Source organism: Bombina bombina, chromosome 2 (assembly GCF_027579735.1).
Source record: "Bombina bombina isolate aBomBom1 chromosome 2, aBomBom1.pri, whole genome shotgun sequence".
Classification (NCBI taxonomy): domain Eukaryota; kingdom Metazoa; phylum Chordata; class Amphibia; order Anura; family Bombinatoridae; genus Bombina; species Bombina bombina.
The window spans coordinates 373,635,503-373,653,468 of record NC_069500.1 but is presented as its reverse complement, the minus strand read 5'-3'; the positions used below and the strand labels follow the sequence as shown (position 1 = coordinate 373,653,468).

The window sequence follows — 17,966 nt, the reverse complement described above, 5'->3', positions numbered from 1 at the left end:
CTATCTGAATCTCTAATTTTCCTCTTGTGATTTCCCTTTAAAATAGGAAACACAGATCATGCACAGATACCCAGAAAATACCTGGGCAGCAAACTCTGCCAAATAACTCCTCCAGGAGATTGAGAGGAACCGCAGGGAACTGCATGTAACGCCATAGAGGCTTGGGACGTTTAAGGAGAAAGCTGTGGCATTGCTTGAACAGCATCATCCTGGGAGACATGAGGCTCAGAGGGCAACATTCAATAGATTCTATACATTTGCCCTACCAGAGGTGACCATAACCGGAATTCTCAGGTACTAAACTGCTGAATTAGCAACTCTGCTATTCAAGCAGCAATGAGCATATACCCTGAGAAGCATGAAACATGTGGATGTATGTGTGAGAACAGCAATGGACCTTAGTTACAAACCGCTAAGATCATCAAACCTCCAGGCAGAAGTCTTCTTCCAATTTCTGCCTGAGAGTAAAAACAGTACAACGCCGGTACCGTTTAAAAATAACAAACTTTTGATTGAAGGTAAAAACTACACTAAGTCACCACATCTCTCTTGATACTTCCTTTCTTGTCGAGAGCTGCAAGAGAATGACTGGGGGTGGCAGTTAGGGGAGGAGCTATATAGACAGCTCTACTGTGGGTGTCCTCTTGCAGCTTCCTGTTGGGAAGGAGAATATCCCACAAGTAATGGATGAACTCGTGGACTGGATACACCTTTACAAGAGAAAGGATGCATCCTTAAATTGTTTTGGCTTGTGCGGCGCGCTTGCAATCGCTGCCAGCGGGGGTTTGAGCTAAAGCAGGAGCGGCCACAGCATCCCCCGCCTGAAAGGCCTCAGGAAGTTGGGGAGAGAGACCAAAAAGTTTGTAACAAATCAATGTATTCCTCAAAAGCCACTAATGAATTAAACTGGATTAGCTCACCACTAAACTACAGTGGAATAAACCTGCATATAACAACCCTTAACTTGAGGATATAAAAAATATGCGCTCCGGTAGTACTCTAGTCTCTATATAATGTATGACCTATAGGTCTTTTTTAATTGTAAAATTAACAGTCTCAGTAAGATTCATTAACGTTGCCTTAAAATGTGTCTGTCATTTTTAAGCCATGTCATTAACGTTGTCATCTTTAAGCCATGTCTTCTCTCCGGAGAAACAATCAGAGACAGGCATAACAACGACCGTTTCACACTGAGACGTCTGACTGAACATAAGCCCTGCCCTCAAAATGGCGACACTCCGCTCCTATGTGTGTGAGACAGGCCATAAAATTGGCATGGGGAAAAAGAACGCCATATCGCACTTTGCCTAGAACAAAGTAGTCAGAAAAACTTAGGACCAAATAACGGAAACCGCTCCGTTTCTGCCCCAAACACGGAGCAAACAGCACACATAGGCGCTCCAAAGAAATGGCGCCACAAGTAAAAGTGTGCTCATTAAATCTACCACCTCCGCTATAAAATTCTCCACATTAGCGTTGTGAAGCTTAAATCCAAACATTGAGTCATTTTAAAATAAACTTAATGTAGATTATGTAAGAAAAATTTAACCTGAGCCTCCACAGAGAGGCAACTCCATTCTCCCTGAAGGAGACTAACCCTTAAGTCTCCGGTCAAGTTAACGAGGTGCCTGCCCACTGCCAGTATATCCTTCATTAAGGATCCTGAGTCCAATATTAAGTGCAGATTGTATATTTTTCTTAACCCCTTCAGCGCCAGCCTCCTAGCCCCAGAAGGCTATAGGCACTTACCTGCACATCTAGCCGTCTGGCAGGAAGACAGCTCACACAGCATGGAGGGATGCCACTCTCTACAGAGACCTGTGAAAACAGAAAAAAACACAGTACACCTACTCTGGATTTCTATATCAGGGCAGCAACATGTTAGGAAAAGGCAGCGAAGCCCACTCCACAAGTTCCTAACTGCTTAAAAGCCACCACTGCCCTACTGAAGAGACTAAGGTGGAGTACGGCTATACCCAATCTTGAGAGGAAAGATCAGAGCAAAAACATAAATTATTCTTACCTGATAATTTCATTTTCTTCTGAAAGGAAGAGTCCACAGCTGCATTCATTACTTTTGGGAAATACAGAACCTGCCCACCAGGAGGAGGCAAAGACACTCCAGCCAAAGGCTTAAATACCTCCCCCACTTCCCTCATCCCCCAGTCATTCTGCCAAGGGAACAAGGAACAGTAGGAGAAATATCATGATGAAAAAAAGTGCCAGAAGAACAAAAAAGTGACAGCCGCCTCAGAGAAGAAACACGGGTGGGAGCTGTGGACTCTTCCCTTCAGAATAAAATGAAATTATCAGGTAAGCATAATTTATGTTTTTCTTCTTAAAAGGGAAGAGTCCACATCTGCATTAATTACTTTTGGGAAAACCATACCCAAGCTAGAGGACACTGAATGCAAACAACGGGTGGGTACAAAATGCAGCCCCTTTGAAAGGCACCACAGCCTGAATTACTCAACACCCTAAAATTTAAGTACAAACGACACGGGAGAAAACCCGAGTCCAGGTAACTGCACATTAGTTACAACGCCAGCAAAGCCAAACTAAAACCACTCAGTCCGTTATGCCCAAATAACTTCAGAGGCATCCGCCCCGCGGATCACGACTCCCAAGAAGGTATCCGGCCAAAGACAAGGACCGCATCTGCCCCCAAAGGAGAAAAACAGAGTCCAGGAAAAATCCAAAAGGAACTTTTCTCACTCAACACATATAGAACAACCCACAGTTGTCCTACAATAGCAACGCCCAGGGAGACGAACTCCCTAGAAATACAAGGACCGAAGAAAAAAGGATCCATACACAGGGAAACATGTCCTAAAAAAAGGACTTGAGGAACACCCTCAATCCCTAATCCTGTACCATACCCTAAGGTACTCCAGGAAAACCATGAGCCCCTCGTTGCCTCAAAACCTATCTAGACCTGCAGGCTAGACAGGCAGAGACAGCAGAAACAGGATAACTATCACAGCAGCTAGAAAAAATCTCTCCAAAAAGAACCTCAAACCGCCTAAACAGGAACTCTCAATGACCAGCTTCCAGGAGGAAGGCTGACTCACCATTGCTAACCCAAACCACTGAAGGCACTTCAAAGCTTGTTAGCATACCGTCAAGTGCAATTTGCTGTAGCTGGATACACCTTCACGGTGCAAATTCCAAATAGCAGGCTCCAAAGAGCCCCCCCCCCTCCCAGCACCAGTAGAAAAGAGGAGGACATCCAAAGTCCTCCCACAAAGGAGAGGACCTCACTAAGAAACGGTTAACACTACATAGAGTAATCGATCCCCAACCTTCCCTCCAGGATAATGGTCCCAGCCAAAAGGCTAGACAAGGCCGAAGACAGAGTCCCAGACCTCTGGAAGAGAAAGAAGGATCAACTAGGAACAAAGTCCCCGTATAGACCGCTGCTACAAATGGCATGCTACCGTGAGTCAGGATAGACATTGTGCTCGGGTACGAGACCCCCCTACACTCTGTCTTCGTCAAGAAAGGAACACTTTCCAAGGGAAGAAGGCCCTCAGAACCTCAGCATCCATATATCAGAAGCCCCAAAGGGTGCAAGCCCTCAGCCTTCCGCTGCAGAAACTGAGGAACCAGACACCACATCGCAGCTCCCCTTCCAGGATCCTGAAACGCAAGAAGGGAAAAAAACCTGCAAGGCAAGAACCAAGGACCCACAGAACGCTACAGATACTAAGGTAACTCCGAACCCGGAGAACCCAACCCCTACTCTAGAAGAGAAGGGAATGAAAACAACGGAAGAACACCCTACCATAGACCCTAGCGAGACCCCTTGGCCATATCGCCAATCCAGTTGAAAGAGACCTGGAGTCTACAGGAACATCTTAAATGCACCAGAAAACCGATAGGGACCCGTCAGAAGGACCTAAAGCCTAAGCCACAGTCAGATAGGCATCACTCACCGAGCCCCGGCCCCTAGAAGAGAGGCCCGCGGGATCACAAACATCTAGTGTGAGACCGAACTGTCCACACCCATCCAAGGAGAGACATGGACTTAGGCCAGAGTCCTCTAAAAGGAGTCGATTGAAGATCCAACCTCCAGAAAAACCCTAAACTGCCTCCTACAGGGAGGAGCATACCTCAAAAGTCTGTAGACTTTGCGATCTAGGCATAGTCCCAAACCCAAGAGTCACGAGGAACTCCTGAACGGTCTAAGATTCAGCACCCAGTGCATATGGATCTCGAGGAAAACTCGTCGAGGATAAATGGTCAACTACCTGACCCCCGAAGGGCAGCCATTCGTACCCGACCTCGACTCTTCACTGACAAGCCCCAAGGCAAGCGTTGCAACGAGGACGCAAGACACTCGAACGTCAAAGACCGTGGTCAGATCAAGGGTAGAAAATGGAAGAGACAACAGGCAGAGATCCCTGAAGGATCTATCTTCCAAAGAAAATAACTTTGCCCACAGAGGGCAGGGAACTCCTGCACACCACCTCTTAGAGTAACATCACCCGGAGTAGAGGAAGAAAAACATGCCCGCGCATCCAGACCAGAAGATCCACCAAGACGGGAGAATAAGACTCCGCCACTGCAAGAAAATGCATAATAGGCTTAAGAATCAGTGTCCGGAAGAACTTTGAGTGAAAATCAAATTGTTAATCACTCGGGCACCAGATCACAAGGTCACACATATCTTCCAACTCCATAGAAATTTAAATAACGGTTCTGAGTCCCCAGGAACCTGAAGAACCATGATGCCATCTGCCATCTGCAAAGACAGATGAGTAGCGGGGAACAGTTTTTTTTTTTTAAAAGAAGTAGAGGGAAAAAAGGACGAGCCAAGTTTCTCCCATTCGTTCTTAATATTCGCTATCTTAACGGGGACGGGAAGGTCTGAGGCACCACCCTGTCCTCGTAAACCCTATCTAACTTAGGGATTGAAGGTTCCTCCGGTAGTTTTGTTTCCGGAACCTCTAATGTAGCAAGCACCTCTTTCAACAGAAAGCGCAAATGCTTTATCTTAAACTTAAAGTCTGGCTCCTCCGCAGCTGGAGGTGTAGATGTCGCTGATTCCGACCACGAAAGAGCATCCTCCGAATGCTCGCTGAATAATCTATCAGAGACATCCAACGGAGTAGATGAACCCTGGGACGGATAGCTATGTTTCACCTTTTGCTGGCGCTTAGCAGGGCATGGTAAGGCATTGAAGGCCACAGAGAACGCCGTTTGTAACTGCTCAGCGAAATCTGGCATCCAAAGGGCACCTCCCGGGGGAGGATTAGTAGTGCCCTGAGGAGATGCATGTGTAATCGGAGATGAATGTAGGGAAGGCACATCGTGGGACGAAGAACCCTCAGAGGTGGACGGCTCAGTTGTACTAAATATATTATTATTTTTAGATATTGCAATATTATCAAAGCATGTGGAACATAATTGAGCAGGCGGATCCACCGGAACCTCCTCACAATAAACACAGGAATTAGATTTGTTTAAAGAGGGAGTACCCTCTAACATATCAGAGTCCTCCATAGCTTGCGCTTTTATTACGGACTAGATAGAAATTAAATAGCACCTTTATACCCCAATGGCCGGGGTACTCACCACCTCCTATGACCCAGACCACAGAGAAAAGGTTTCGTCTTCTGCAACCGCCAATCAAGAAAGAGAAAGTTAAAGAGGTCACATGGAGTGCCATGCAGAACCGCCCCTGCATTAACGAGAAAATGCACCAAAAGGCTGCATAGATATCTCTCTAAGGAAACCTGACTGTTCACACATTGAGAGAGCCTCATCTCACACATGTCACAGCATTAAACACAATAAAAAATATTATGCATAAATCCCCCCCTGTTCAATAATCCCCTTTCCGAGGATATTAACCCTTGATTCTATACAGATAAAAGGAGACACACTGTGACCCTGTCTTCTTGCGTTATCAAATGTGTATAAATGAAACGATCTTACTAGAATCTATGCTGTGGAACAGAAACACAGCCTTTCAAGTGTGACATGGACTTGAGTACAGAAAAACTCGTCAACGCTGATTACTTATGGAGCTGTTAATCTGAGTCGGGATGGGTTTGCAGAAAGACTCTCCCTGCATTTCCGGACTCTAACATTCATCCATGCTCTCACTAAAAGACTACTCCAAATCTTCTGACACTTCTCTGACAACCTCCTGTGACGAAAGGCAAACAATGAAAGAAAGAAAATTGTAAAGCAATTGTACAGCAAAAGAAAGAGAATTGTAAATAATGAAATTAATTTACAATATTTTATCTTTCCTGCTTTTGCTGTAAAATACCTATGAAAATTGTGTTTGTTCAATTTCTTTCGAAAGCCTAGTCTGCCTCTATCATAGGCAAATATGCTAAAGTTTACTTGGGTCTACACATTAATTGGTTAATTAGTCACATCAGTTACATGGACTCTTTCAACCCCTCTTTATTTGCAAAACCTTGTATATAGTAATGAGCAAGAGGCAGGTTTAAATGAATTTAAAAACAATCTTTTTGCAACGCAGTGCTTATCTGTGGATATATTCTAGGAGTTTAACATCCTTTTAAGTGGACTTAAAGGTATTGCAACAAGCGTGCTAAGTGTACAAGATATTTTACTTAATCATTTTCACAGCAGCCATATACTATTATAGAGGAACCACACTAGATTCTTCTTTGCATAAATGTTTTGTAGATGATCCATTTATATAGCCTATCTGTTAGTGTTTTTATAAAAATGTATAGTTTTGCTTATTTATTTTTTTAATAACATTGTGCTGGTTTTCAGACTCCTAACTAAGCCCAACAGTGTCAGATGTATACACATCATTACAGACTCCTGCTGGCTCCTGTTTAGGTTATCTGTCTTTTAATATGCAGGGAAGGGGGGAAGTGGGTGTCCCAGACTACCTCATCAACAGTGCTAAACTGAGAGCTTCTAAGTAACTTTTTAGAAGGTTTAAAACTGGATTTTTAGATCTGTGCATATTCTTCTTTATAGTAGTGTCTACTACATGCAGTTACATGAAAATTGGTGTATACTGTCCATTTAAACATCAAATCTAGATGCTTGCTCTGCTGTGTTCTAGATGAATTGTGCCATAATTTCACAAAAGTTCTCAGGACAAGCATCCTGATTGGACGTGTAAAATACCTCCGCAAAGAGATAATTATGTGAGATTTTCTAGTCTGCTTTTTACAGGAATGTTACATCATGTTGGTAATTCAGCGCTTAGTTAACACGTCCCTTTAAACTTTGGTTTGAATTTGCTCAGCATGCATTACATGTTAAATGTTTCGTTCACGTTTTTAGTCCCTGCTGCGTGTATTCCAACCACATACCTTTCACTACACTCTGTAGTTTCTCGAGGTGACCATGTTCTTTTCCATTGTAAACCACAGCTTCAACTGAGAAGATTAGTTTGGGTTGAATTTGGGAAAACCTGTCCAGCACTCCCTGTAAATGAGAAACATGTTAAACGCAAGAAATATTATTAGACAGAGCTAGAAAAATCACTGTCATATATATCGTTATAGGTTGTCTAACATTAAAGGCCTAGGCCCCAGCAGCGTATTCTCTCCACCTCTCTCCACCAGTTAAAGCAGTTTATTTTGAAACTTACAGTAATGTCTAAAAAATAAAAAAGTTATTTTTTCAGCAAAGGGAAAAAACAAACAAAAAAACTTGGTATCCCATGTTGAAGAGCAAACCTATATAAGCTGACAGGAGCTTAGGAGTGTACAAGTGTTTTTAGTAGTCACAAGCCGCGTTCGGCAAACGCTCCAAGCTACTCAGAGCTCGCTTGGAGCGTTTTGTAAAGACTTCAAAGCTCAGCATTGGGCGTTCGCTCAGCGCTCCTATAACGCAAGTCCCAGCATTTCCAGGGTGCTGAGAAAGCTGGGTCTTTTCAGAGCAAGCTCAGACGCTTGTAAACATGGAAGCCTCCACAAGCAAGACGTGTAAAAATTGCTGCAAACACTGCTGCCACATAGCTAGACACATGTGCATACTCCTTAGCTCACCTTGGGTTACTCTTTAACAAAGGATACCAAAGGAAATAAGCAAAATTGATAATAGACGTAAACTGGAAAGTTGTTTATGTCATGCTCTATGCAATACATTAAAGTTACATTTTGAATTTGCCTTCCCTTTTATGCAATACATTTGTGCTTTATTTAACAACTTTTTTTCTTCAATGTTTGTTGCACAGATTACCAATAAATCAACTTAATATCAACTCATTTAGCTTAATATTGACTTAAAATGTTTCTTACTTTGTCAGGAAAATCAGTCAGGTTGTGCGCCCTTTAAAATCGTTCCTGGGAAGAACGCTGAACACTATAATACATTTTAAAATGAGCCTTTAACCCCTTTTGATCCAAAGATATTTGAACAGGTTTCACTTTGATGATAATTCAAAAGCGTGATTGAAAAGAATGATTAACCTGAAGTAAGTTCATGCAAACACTATGGCCGTAGCCAAATCAATGAGTTCTTAAGTCTTTGTAAGTGGCAAGAATAAACAGACGGAACATGAAACAAGGAAGGGAGAAAATAGGACAGGAGCACACTAGAGTGACAAACACAGATGGTCCCCAGAGTAAGACGACACAGATCAGTCAAAGAATACAGAAGCAAAACCTTTTCAGATACACAAGTGTTCTCCAGTTATAAATATTATTCATACACCTGATCTTATAACCCTTTCTCCAGACACGTAGAGACATCAAACACTGGTTACATTACTATTGTTATTTATTTGTAAAGCTCCATCATATTCTGTAGATCCAATTACATTAACATGGAGGTATATTATAAAATACATTATAGATATTAGCTAATACAGGAGGGCCTTACTCTAAAGAACCTACACTCAAGAAACAGGTTGCACCATGCATTATTCTTAAAGGGAAACACTCCTTGCTTATGTGTAGAAATTGTGCTTTGTCCCACGTTCCTTATAGTGGACAAAAAGCAACATAAGTAACCTAGAGACATTTTCAAAATTCTGTAAATGGCCTATTTTTACTATTAATTTATTTATAAAATGTTTTTCCAGGAAAAAATACTTTGAGATGTCTCTCTTTTTCAAGTATGGGATATGCCAGCAATACATTACATATTGTACAAATAGTTACATTTTTACATAGTAATACACAGACACAAGGTAGGTCTTTTTATAATTTACAGGATTGATTTTTTTTTGTAAAGATAGAGAGATTTTGCTTTTTAAGGATCTCAGGTTGCCGGAGAATTTAGTGCTTTCCGGAAGGTTATTCTACAGTTGAGGAGCTCTGAATGAAAACGCTGACCGACTAGCTTCCTTGTAACGGGGAATGGAGAGTAAATTGGAAGAAGAGGACCTTAAAGGGACAGTCAACACTTACTTTAACATGTTTTTATATTGAAAATAACAAAACGGAGGTCCGCCTACACTATACCCCTCCTGCCTTGCCGCCTTGCTTCTGTCCTAATCAGCGGCGCTAACTACTCTAATACCCGGTAAATATGGATGCCGGACTCCCCCCACCATTACGTAGCTGCCTTCTTCTTCAACTTATAAGCAAATCAGAATCCAGTCCTCGGACTGAAATTGCACGCGCTTGCAATTTCTGTCCGATGCCTGGATTCTGATTTGCTTATAAGTTGAAGAAGAAGGCAGCTACGTAATGGTGGGGGGAGTCCGGCATCCATATTTACTGGGTATTAGAGTAGTTAGCGCCGCTGATTAGGACAGAAGCAAGGCGGCAAGGCAGGAGGGGTATAGTGTAGGCGGACCTCCGTTTTGTTATTTTCAATATAAAAACATGTTAAAGTAAGTGTTGACTGTCCCTTTAAAGGGACATGAAAGCCAAATTTTTTTCTTTCATGATTAAGATAGAGAATACACATTTAAACAACTTTCTAATTTAATTATATTATCTAATTTGTTTTATTCTCTTGGTATTATTTGTTGAAGGAGCAGCAATTCACTACTGGTTTCTAACTGAACCCATGGGTGAGCCATAGGCAATCGATTTATATATGCAGCCACCAATCAGCAGCTAGAACCTAGGTTCTTTGTAGCTCCTTAGATTGCCAAGATACACCTTTCAGAGAAGAACAAGAGAAGGAAGCAAATTAAATAATAAAAGTAAATTGGAAAGTTGTTTAAAATTAAATTCTCTATCTGAATCATGAAATACATTTTTTGGGTTTCATGTCCCTTTAAGTTATAGGGTGAGTGGGGAGCAGGGTTGAGCATACTGTTCAGGTACTGTGGGAGACAAGGCAAGAGAGGGGAAGTAAAGGTCTAGAGTGGAGCGAAAGACAGTTTAGTTCTTTTAACATATCCCAATGATGATTTGTAATCACATTGCAGGACAAATCAGTATAACAACGAGTTAGAGAGTTGTAAGTGTACAAAGATGGATCTGAGGCACAGACACATACACAACATCCCCATTATCAATTGCTGGAATCATTTGTTGTACAATACGTTTCCTAATCTCAGGATTTAGATTGGATTTATTTCTAAAAAGGGTTCCACAATTTTAGAGTACAGTATGTTCAATAGTTTGTCAATATGAGGTCCAAACAACAGGTTAAGAGATACTAAATCCAATTTTTTTCTTACATGATTCAGATAGAGAATGCAATTGTAAGCAACTTCCTAATTTACTCCTATTATCATTTTTTCTCTTGCTATCTTTATTTAAAAAGCAGGAATGTAAATCTGGCTAATTTTGGGTTTGGCACCCTAGATAGCGCTTGCTTATTGGTGGCTACATTGAAGTCACCTAGAACCAGCAATGCACCCTTCTTATACTGGGAGGCAATTTCATTTATTAGCGAGATATCTCTTGAAGCAAATCAGTTGGGGGCGAAGGGGGACGGTAAATGCGGACAATAATGAAATTACAGGTTTGGAGAATGGGATTATTATTTTGGCAGCAATACATTCAAAGCTTGTGTAGGAATTGGGTAGGTTTAAAAGTGAGAAGTTTATAGACTCCTCAACATATATTAACAGGCCACTACCTCTTTAAGAGCTGTGTTTTCTGAGACACAGATAACCCTGGATGGCAATAGCAGAATCTGGGACTTTGGGGCTGAGCCAGGATTCAGAGATGAGGGGGCTTTTTTTGGATTGTAAGTGTAGCATAAGGTTTCAACTCATCAGCTTTTGGGATTAAAGGGACATGAAACGCCAAATTTTTCATTCACGATTCAGATAGAGAATACAATTTTAAGAAACTTTCTAATTTACTTCTATTATCTAATTTGTTTCATTCACTTGGTATCATTTGCTGAAGGAGCTACAATGCCCTACTGGTTTCTAACTGAACACATGGGTGAGCCAATGACAGTCAGTATATATATATATATATATATATATATATATATATATATATATATATATATATATATATATATATGCAGCCACCAATCAGCAGCTAGAACCTAGGTTCTTTCCTGCTCCTGAGCTTGCCAAGATAAACCTTTCAGCAAAGGATAACAAGAGAAGGAAGCAAATTAAATAATAGAAGTAAATTGGAAAGTTGTTTACAATTGTATTCTCTATCACAAAAGAAAAGGTTTGGGTTTCATGTCCCTTTAAACTCCTAATGTTGCAATGTACAGAGAGCCCTTTTTTAATGGGCAAATTACTGCTTGAATCATATAAATAAAATGTAGCAAAATATTCTTTCCAGATCGGCTTTCACATTTTATTTAGAATTCCTATTGCATTGATTGGATGCCAGTTCATGTCTCTTTTCTATACTGCTCTCTGCAAGGACCCTGAATATTTAAAGATTGTGTTATAGTTCCACAGTTATTTCTTTATATGGGTTTTAATTTGTCATAATCTGTCGTATTGCTAATTTAGTGCCATGAATTTAGATCATCAGCAATTCTTCTGGTCACCCAGACTTTTTCCTATTTAATTATCTATTTAAAAGACTTTTTCAAAAAAAGTAAAAATAGGGAAAACAAAGAGAAAGAAGGAAGGACTAGATCTGAGTGTGTAATGCACTGCTACAAGGACTTGCTTAGCTTCGACCTTACTGATGTCTCAGTTTTTAACCATCATTTGTCCTGACTGCAATATCATGTGATACATTATTAGTCTGCAAGTTTTTCTATCCATCAAAGAACATGAATTTATCTGTGAAATACAAATAAAAATAAGCTGCAAGTAAATAAGCAACAAAATAATACTAATCATAGTGCATAAAAAATAATCTAAATCTGATATCAATTTATGCACTGAAAAAAATAATAAGATTTAGACTTGGTGCTTACTCCTAAATCCTACTATTTAAAGACATAAACAATATATTAAAGCTTGAACATTTAGTCTGTCCTTGACCAAAAACAAAGCAAACATTTCCAAAGCTGTTTAAAATCTGTTTAGCGCCTCAAACCAAACACCTTCTTGCAAATAAACAGTCTGAAGGTAATTTGTGAACATGGATAGTATTCTTTTGTTGAAGCAATCAAAGGGGGGGGGAATGTAATGTATGTGTAGTAGAGCTCTGCTGCTCTCTAGTGGCAGTCTAGGAAAATGCTTTTAAATAATAAAATATCAAAAGAGAGTCTCTGCATGCATTTCCTGACATTTTTATTGATTTAACCCCTTAATGACCACAATGTACCCTGTATATCACTGGTCGTTAAGGGTTTTTTCAGGACATAATAGCACAAGTCTAGCAAGAACACACTATTAATGCCCTCCCTCCAGCAGGCTTTGTGGAATAGAGCAGTCTCAACGCTGGTGGCAAGACCGCGCTATAAAACAATCAAGTCCCAAAAAAAGGCCAGCGACATACAGGGTACGTCGCTGGTCCTTAAGGGGTTAATGATATAATATGCATATGCAGCAGATTCGGATTCCACAGCACTATACCGGGGGTACAAATCAATAAAGACAGATGTTGGTAGTTACATAGGAAGTAGTCAAGAGATTTTGGAAGTAACCAATAGTGCTCTGCCAGAACAATCAGGTAGGCTGAAGTAACAAGAAAGTGTTTCTGCCTGGCCACTTAGGCATCAGCAAGGAAGCAAAGCATGTAGTTAGTCTGATTATCATAATTTCACAATGATCTCATCTGAGATGTATGATCTCTACCCAGATTAAATTTTTATTTGTATATATATATATATATATACCACCCAGCACATGGGATTTTGCATATATATACACACACACACACATATATACATATATATATACACACACATATATATATATACATATATATATATATATATATATTGTCACAGAGACCAGATGGCTAAGGCTATCCCTCACCCCCCTACAACCTCACCCCTGTTGTTTCTCAGTGGTTTTGGGCTCCTCAGAGCAACCACCATCTCTGGAAGCTGTTTGTTTGCTTTGTTTTGGCTTGTTTTGTCTTCAGAGAAGAGATGGTTTATGACCAGGAAAACCCTCCTAGGCTGGCCAGGCTCCTGGAACTCCCGGTCGGCCGCCTCACAACGGATACCCGCCTAACCCCTCTGAGGCTGGCCAGGCTCCTGGAACTCCCGGTCGGCCACAGGACAGCGGAACACCCGCTAACTTTAACCCAGGTCGCTCCAGAAACCCTGTGCCCCGGAGCTCCGCTCTTTTGGGGATTAGTAGCCCCTGGGGAGTACAAGGGGTGGCGGAATTGCTGGAGGGGAGCTCCTTTGGGAACCGAGGGTTTTGGACACCCCTAACCCCATAACTTCAACGGACTGTAACTCCGGTCCCCAGTAACGAATCATGCTGATTTTTGGACTGTAAAATCTGGGGACCAAGAGCTTTAAAACGCACTCGAAGTGGATCATCCCGAAACCGCCACCCCTATGTATTGAGATTATGTGGGACTGTGGCTCTTATGGAGGCGCCGGTCAGTCTGGAGGGGCGGGAACGGCGGGAAAATTGTGGGATTGTCCTTTGTGTTATCAAGATGAGCTCTGTGTATAAAAGGAGTGTATGTTTTACAATAAAATCAGTTCCTGTTTAACCTGAATGCTAGTCTGTCTAGATATTTGGGTGAGCTCCAGCTAAAATCACTTTCCTGAGCTACATAGCAGCCTGTTCCAGGCAGAGGAAGGACGCGCTGGAAGAGCTACCTAGTCTGGGTAGCTGGAGTCTTCCACAGGGTGGGACCCTGAGTACTGGTGCTGTCAGGCATCAAGGGTGGCTACAGGCTGTGGTCTCTTGCCAGCTACATAGCTGCAGTCGGCAGGGAGGAAGCAGGACCCCTTTTGGCGGAGCTACCCAGTCGGGGTAGCCGGGGGGTATCCATCACACACACACACACATATATATATATATATATATATATATATATATATATATATATATATATATATAAAGCAGGCAAAGGGAAGGCACTCGCCGTCTTAATAACAAACTCTTTTATTGTTTAGTTAACGTTTTCGGGGTTGCCCCCGTCCTCAGACCAACAGAACATATTCAAAACTCACCTATTTAACAGGAAACCCATCACCATGAAATCTGAATCAGCTGTGTCCCTGCACGTCTTCCCAAGCGCAACTGCGCATGAGCAAAACTGTTACGGAATACAGCTGCGAAAAAAACGGCCTCAAGAAAAAGCCATCACCATAGTAACCTCCTAACACCAACGTGTATAACATCTGACAGATTAAAAACAGATATCAGATGTGCGTATTCTAACATACTACCTCATGAGCAACATCAAACCCAGCATTCACATATTTAGTACCCTGTTGTATCGTTACAAGCCAAAAGTTACCTAGCAACTTAATATCAACACAAACCCACATCGCTCCTTATTAAACATATTGAACAAGCCATACCGTATTCAATAGTGCCTGTATACATCCAGCACTGTGAATTAATCATACTCACCCCAGTGGGATTAACGTGACAAAACCAATGTTCAATTAAATCAACAGACACCCCACCACAATCAACCATAATTATCTCACAGACCACATCCATAAGGACGCCACCCATAAAGAAGATAAACAATCGCCCAACATCCAAATAGACCTATAAAGCCAGATGCACATTCTCTATCATAACGCAAGCAGCATAATACAAACAAATCACTGTCACAACAACCAAAACAAAGCCTAGCAGCCAAACGTCTAACCAACTTAAAAGACCGGATACCATACTCTGTCATTTAAAGTGACCGCTTTTCGCCATCAGTTATAAAATGTTGGTCTTATACTCCCCATCGGAGCTAACGTAACCTCAACTCCATTCAAGAGATGTGCACCGCTAGCCTTAACTCCAAACTCACTCGCATACTACAGCACACAAAACACCTCACACCTCCAGTTAAAATTGCACTAGTACCCAAATATAATCACACCCAAACAAACCTCACATTCACTGTCAAAACAACAGCAATAAGCCCACACTCAACACGGACTGTCATAAAGGTACTAAAACAAATTTTTGTTGATACAGGACCACCAAAATGTCAGCTGTATTATACTGTAACAAACAGAGCTAGCTCATACCCATCAGTAATAATACCATAGTGTCAAACCAATTAGACCACCTGCAGGTCTATTCTCCTATACCACACATACCCACTGCAACACACGCAATAAGAAATAAGAAATCACACATCACAACATCCACAACCACTCACAAACTCCAATTAAATTAACATCATACTTCAACTCACCTCAATCCTTAAACTAAATAGTTTATTCAACAAAAAAACTATAATATACACATAACCATCATTCCAAAATTGGCAATAATTTTAACCACCAAAAAACGTAATGTGTAGTGGGAATTTATACGATATACGCACCCCCAGAGCTACTATATCATGTACAATCCTAATACTCAACAATCAATAACCTCATTCACTCATGCAGTCGCAGCCACTCAAACACCAAACTCACCATACCAAACAATTTACACCCATTTCCAAACACACATTGGAATCCTCATTTTACTTCTAACAACCAATACTGTAGTCATACATGCTCAAAACAGCAAGTAGACTGCTAGAGCACAATAGTTAAGAGATCAGGTCTAAAACCATATAACATTTTCAAAGGAAACACTGGTAATCCATAGACATATTCAAGCCCTTTGGGTGCATAGTGTCCAGAACATAAATCCACTGCAACTCCTTCTGCAATAGGCGTCTTGACCTGTCGCCCCCTGTCTGTGGTGCCGGAACGTGGTCAATGATAATGTAGCGTAGATCATATACTCCATGGCCATTTTGAGTGAAATGCCTCGCCACTGGCTGTTCAGAGTCACCATTTTTGATAGCACTCCGGATGGCAGATCTATGATTAGCCATCCTGGTGCGTAGGTCATCCTTTGTCTTGCCCACGTAGAACCGCCCACACGGACAGTGTAACAAATATAGAACGTGAGTAGTGGTGCAAGTCACTCTTTGTCTAATGAAGAACTTCCTGTTGGTCCAGGGATGGATGAAATTAGAACTCTGGATCAAACCTCGACACGTCATGCAACCACTGCAGCGAAAACATCCCATCTTTCTTTGACTTAACCAAGTTTGAGGATTATAACTGTCCTTGTTATCAGGTCATAGGAGTAGATCCTTTAGAAAACTACCACGTCTAAAGCCAACAATGGGGCCCTCCATGTGTCCAAAGGGGAGTGACTTATCACTTGCAACAATGTCCCAATTGTCCTTTAATGCAGCTGCGAATCCGATTTTCTCTGGTGCAAAAGTTGTGCTGAATATCATCCTTGTCACGCTTTCATCATGGTTCTGTTTAACCAAAGCTTATTCCTGAGTCATCTGTAAGGCCTCACTGAGTGCCTCCTTAGTATGTGTACTTCCATAACCACGTTCACTAAACCGATGGTGCATCTCCTTCAACTGGGTTTGTTTTTGCTGTTCATCAGTGTTGTTTCTTACCACTTAAATTGGGATCTAGGAAGTGCCCTCTTTAAACTTGGTGGATGACAACTGGATATTTCCAGTAAGGAATTCCTGTCAGTTGGCTTTTGGAACAAAGTAGTGCAGAACCTTTTGGTCCCCTTAGAGATTCGCAAATCAAGGAAGTCCACAGATTCACTACTAGATGTTATTTTAAATTGTACTCTGGAATCCATCTCATTAAGGTCAGCAAACCACCTCTGTAGATCCTCCTGTGTACCACCCGAGACAATGAAGAGGTCATCAATGTATCTACGGAATAGTTTAATCCTGTCATCTCAGAACAAGTTGGTCTGTTCAGATTCAAAGTCTGCCATAAACAGATTAGCAAAGGATGGGACCACATTGGACCCCATCACAGTGCCCGAGATCTGTAAGTAAAACTCTTTTTCGAACTTAAAGTAGTTGTACTTTAAACAAAAATTCAATAACTGTAGGATAACATCCACAGGTGGTCCAACATACGGACTCCTGAGCAGTTGTTTCTTGACTGCAGACATGCCCAGGTCATGTGGTATAATCGTGTATAGGCTGGTCACATACAGGGTGACCAGCACATCCGTTTTGTCATACCTGTCCCAATCCTGTAGCAGCCTTATCAATTCAATGGAATCCAATAGAAATGAGGGAACATTTCGAACAAGCAGTTGGAGAAGGGAGTCAACATAGGTGGCCAACGGTTGTAGAATTGAACCCCTGGCCGAGACAATAGGTCTGCCATGGGGATGTAAGGGGTCTTTATGGACCTTAGGAATAGTGTAAATCCCCGGTATAATCGGATACTCAGTCAGCAAATAATCCCTCAGTTGCTTGTCTACCACCCCCACCTGTAGAAGATGATTAAAAAAGATGTCTATCTCATCTTTGAAGACTTTTGTGGGGTCCCTGGGTAATTTACAATATGTATTACCATCAGAGAGTTGAGCAACAATCTCTGCCTTGTAGTCTGAGTAAATCCTGGAGTACCAGGGCACCCCCTTTATCGGCCTCCCTGATCACCAACACGTGATTTCACTGTAAATCCTTCAAGGCTGTTCGTTCCAGTCTCGTAAGATTATTACGTACTGAGTTCGTTTTCTCATGTTGTTC

At 41.5% G+C, this 17,966-nt stretch overlaps 1 protein-coding gene across 1 annotated transcript in view; it reads right to left on the bottom strand.

Annotated features, from left to right (window-relative positions):
* Positions 1 to 17,966, bottom strand: part of AACS (acetoacetyl-CoA synthetase) — a 350,996-nt gene that overhangs the window by 168,894 nt on the left and 164,136 nt on the right. Inside the window, exon 6 of the mRNA XM_053701850.1 lies at positions 7,317 to 7,431. Coding sequence (XP_053557825.1) covers positions 7,317 to 7,431 — 115 coding nt within the window. The remainder of the gene's footprint in view (positions 1 to 7,316; positions 7,432 to 17,966) is intronic.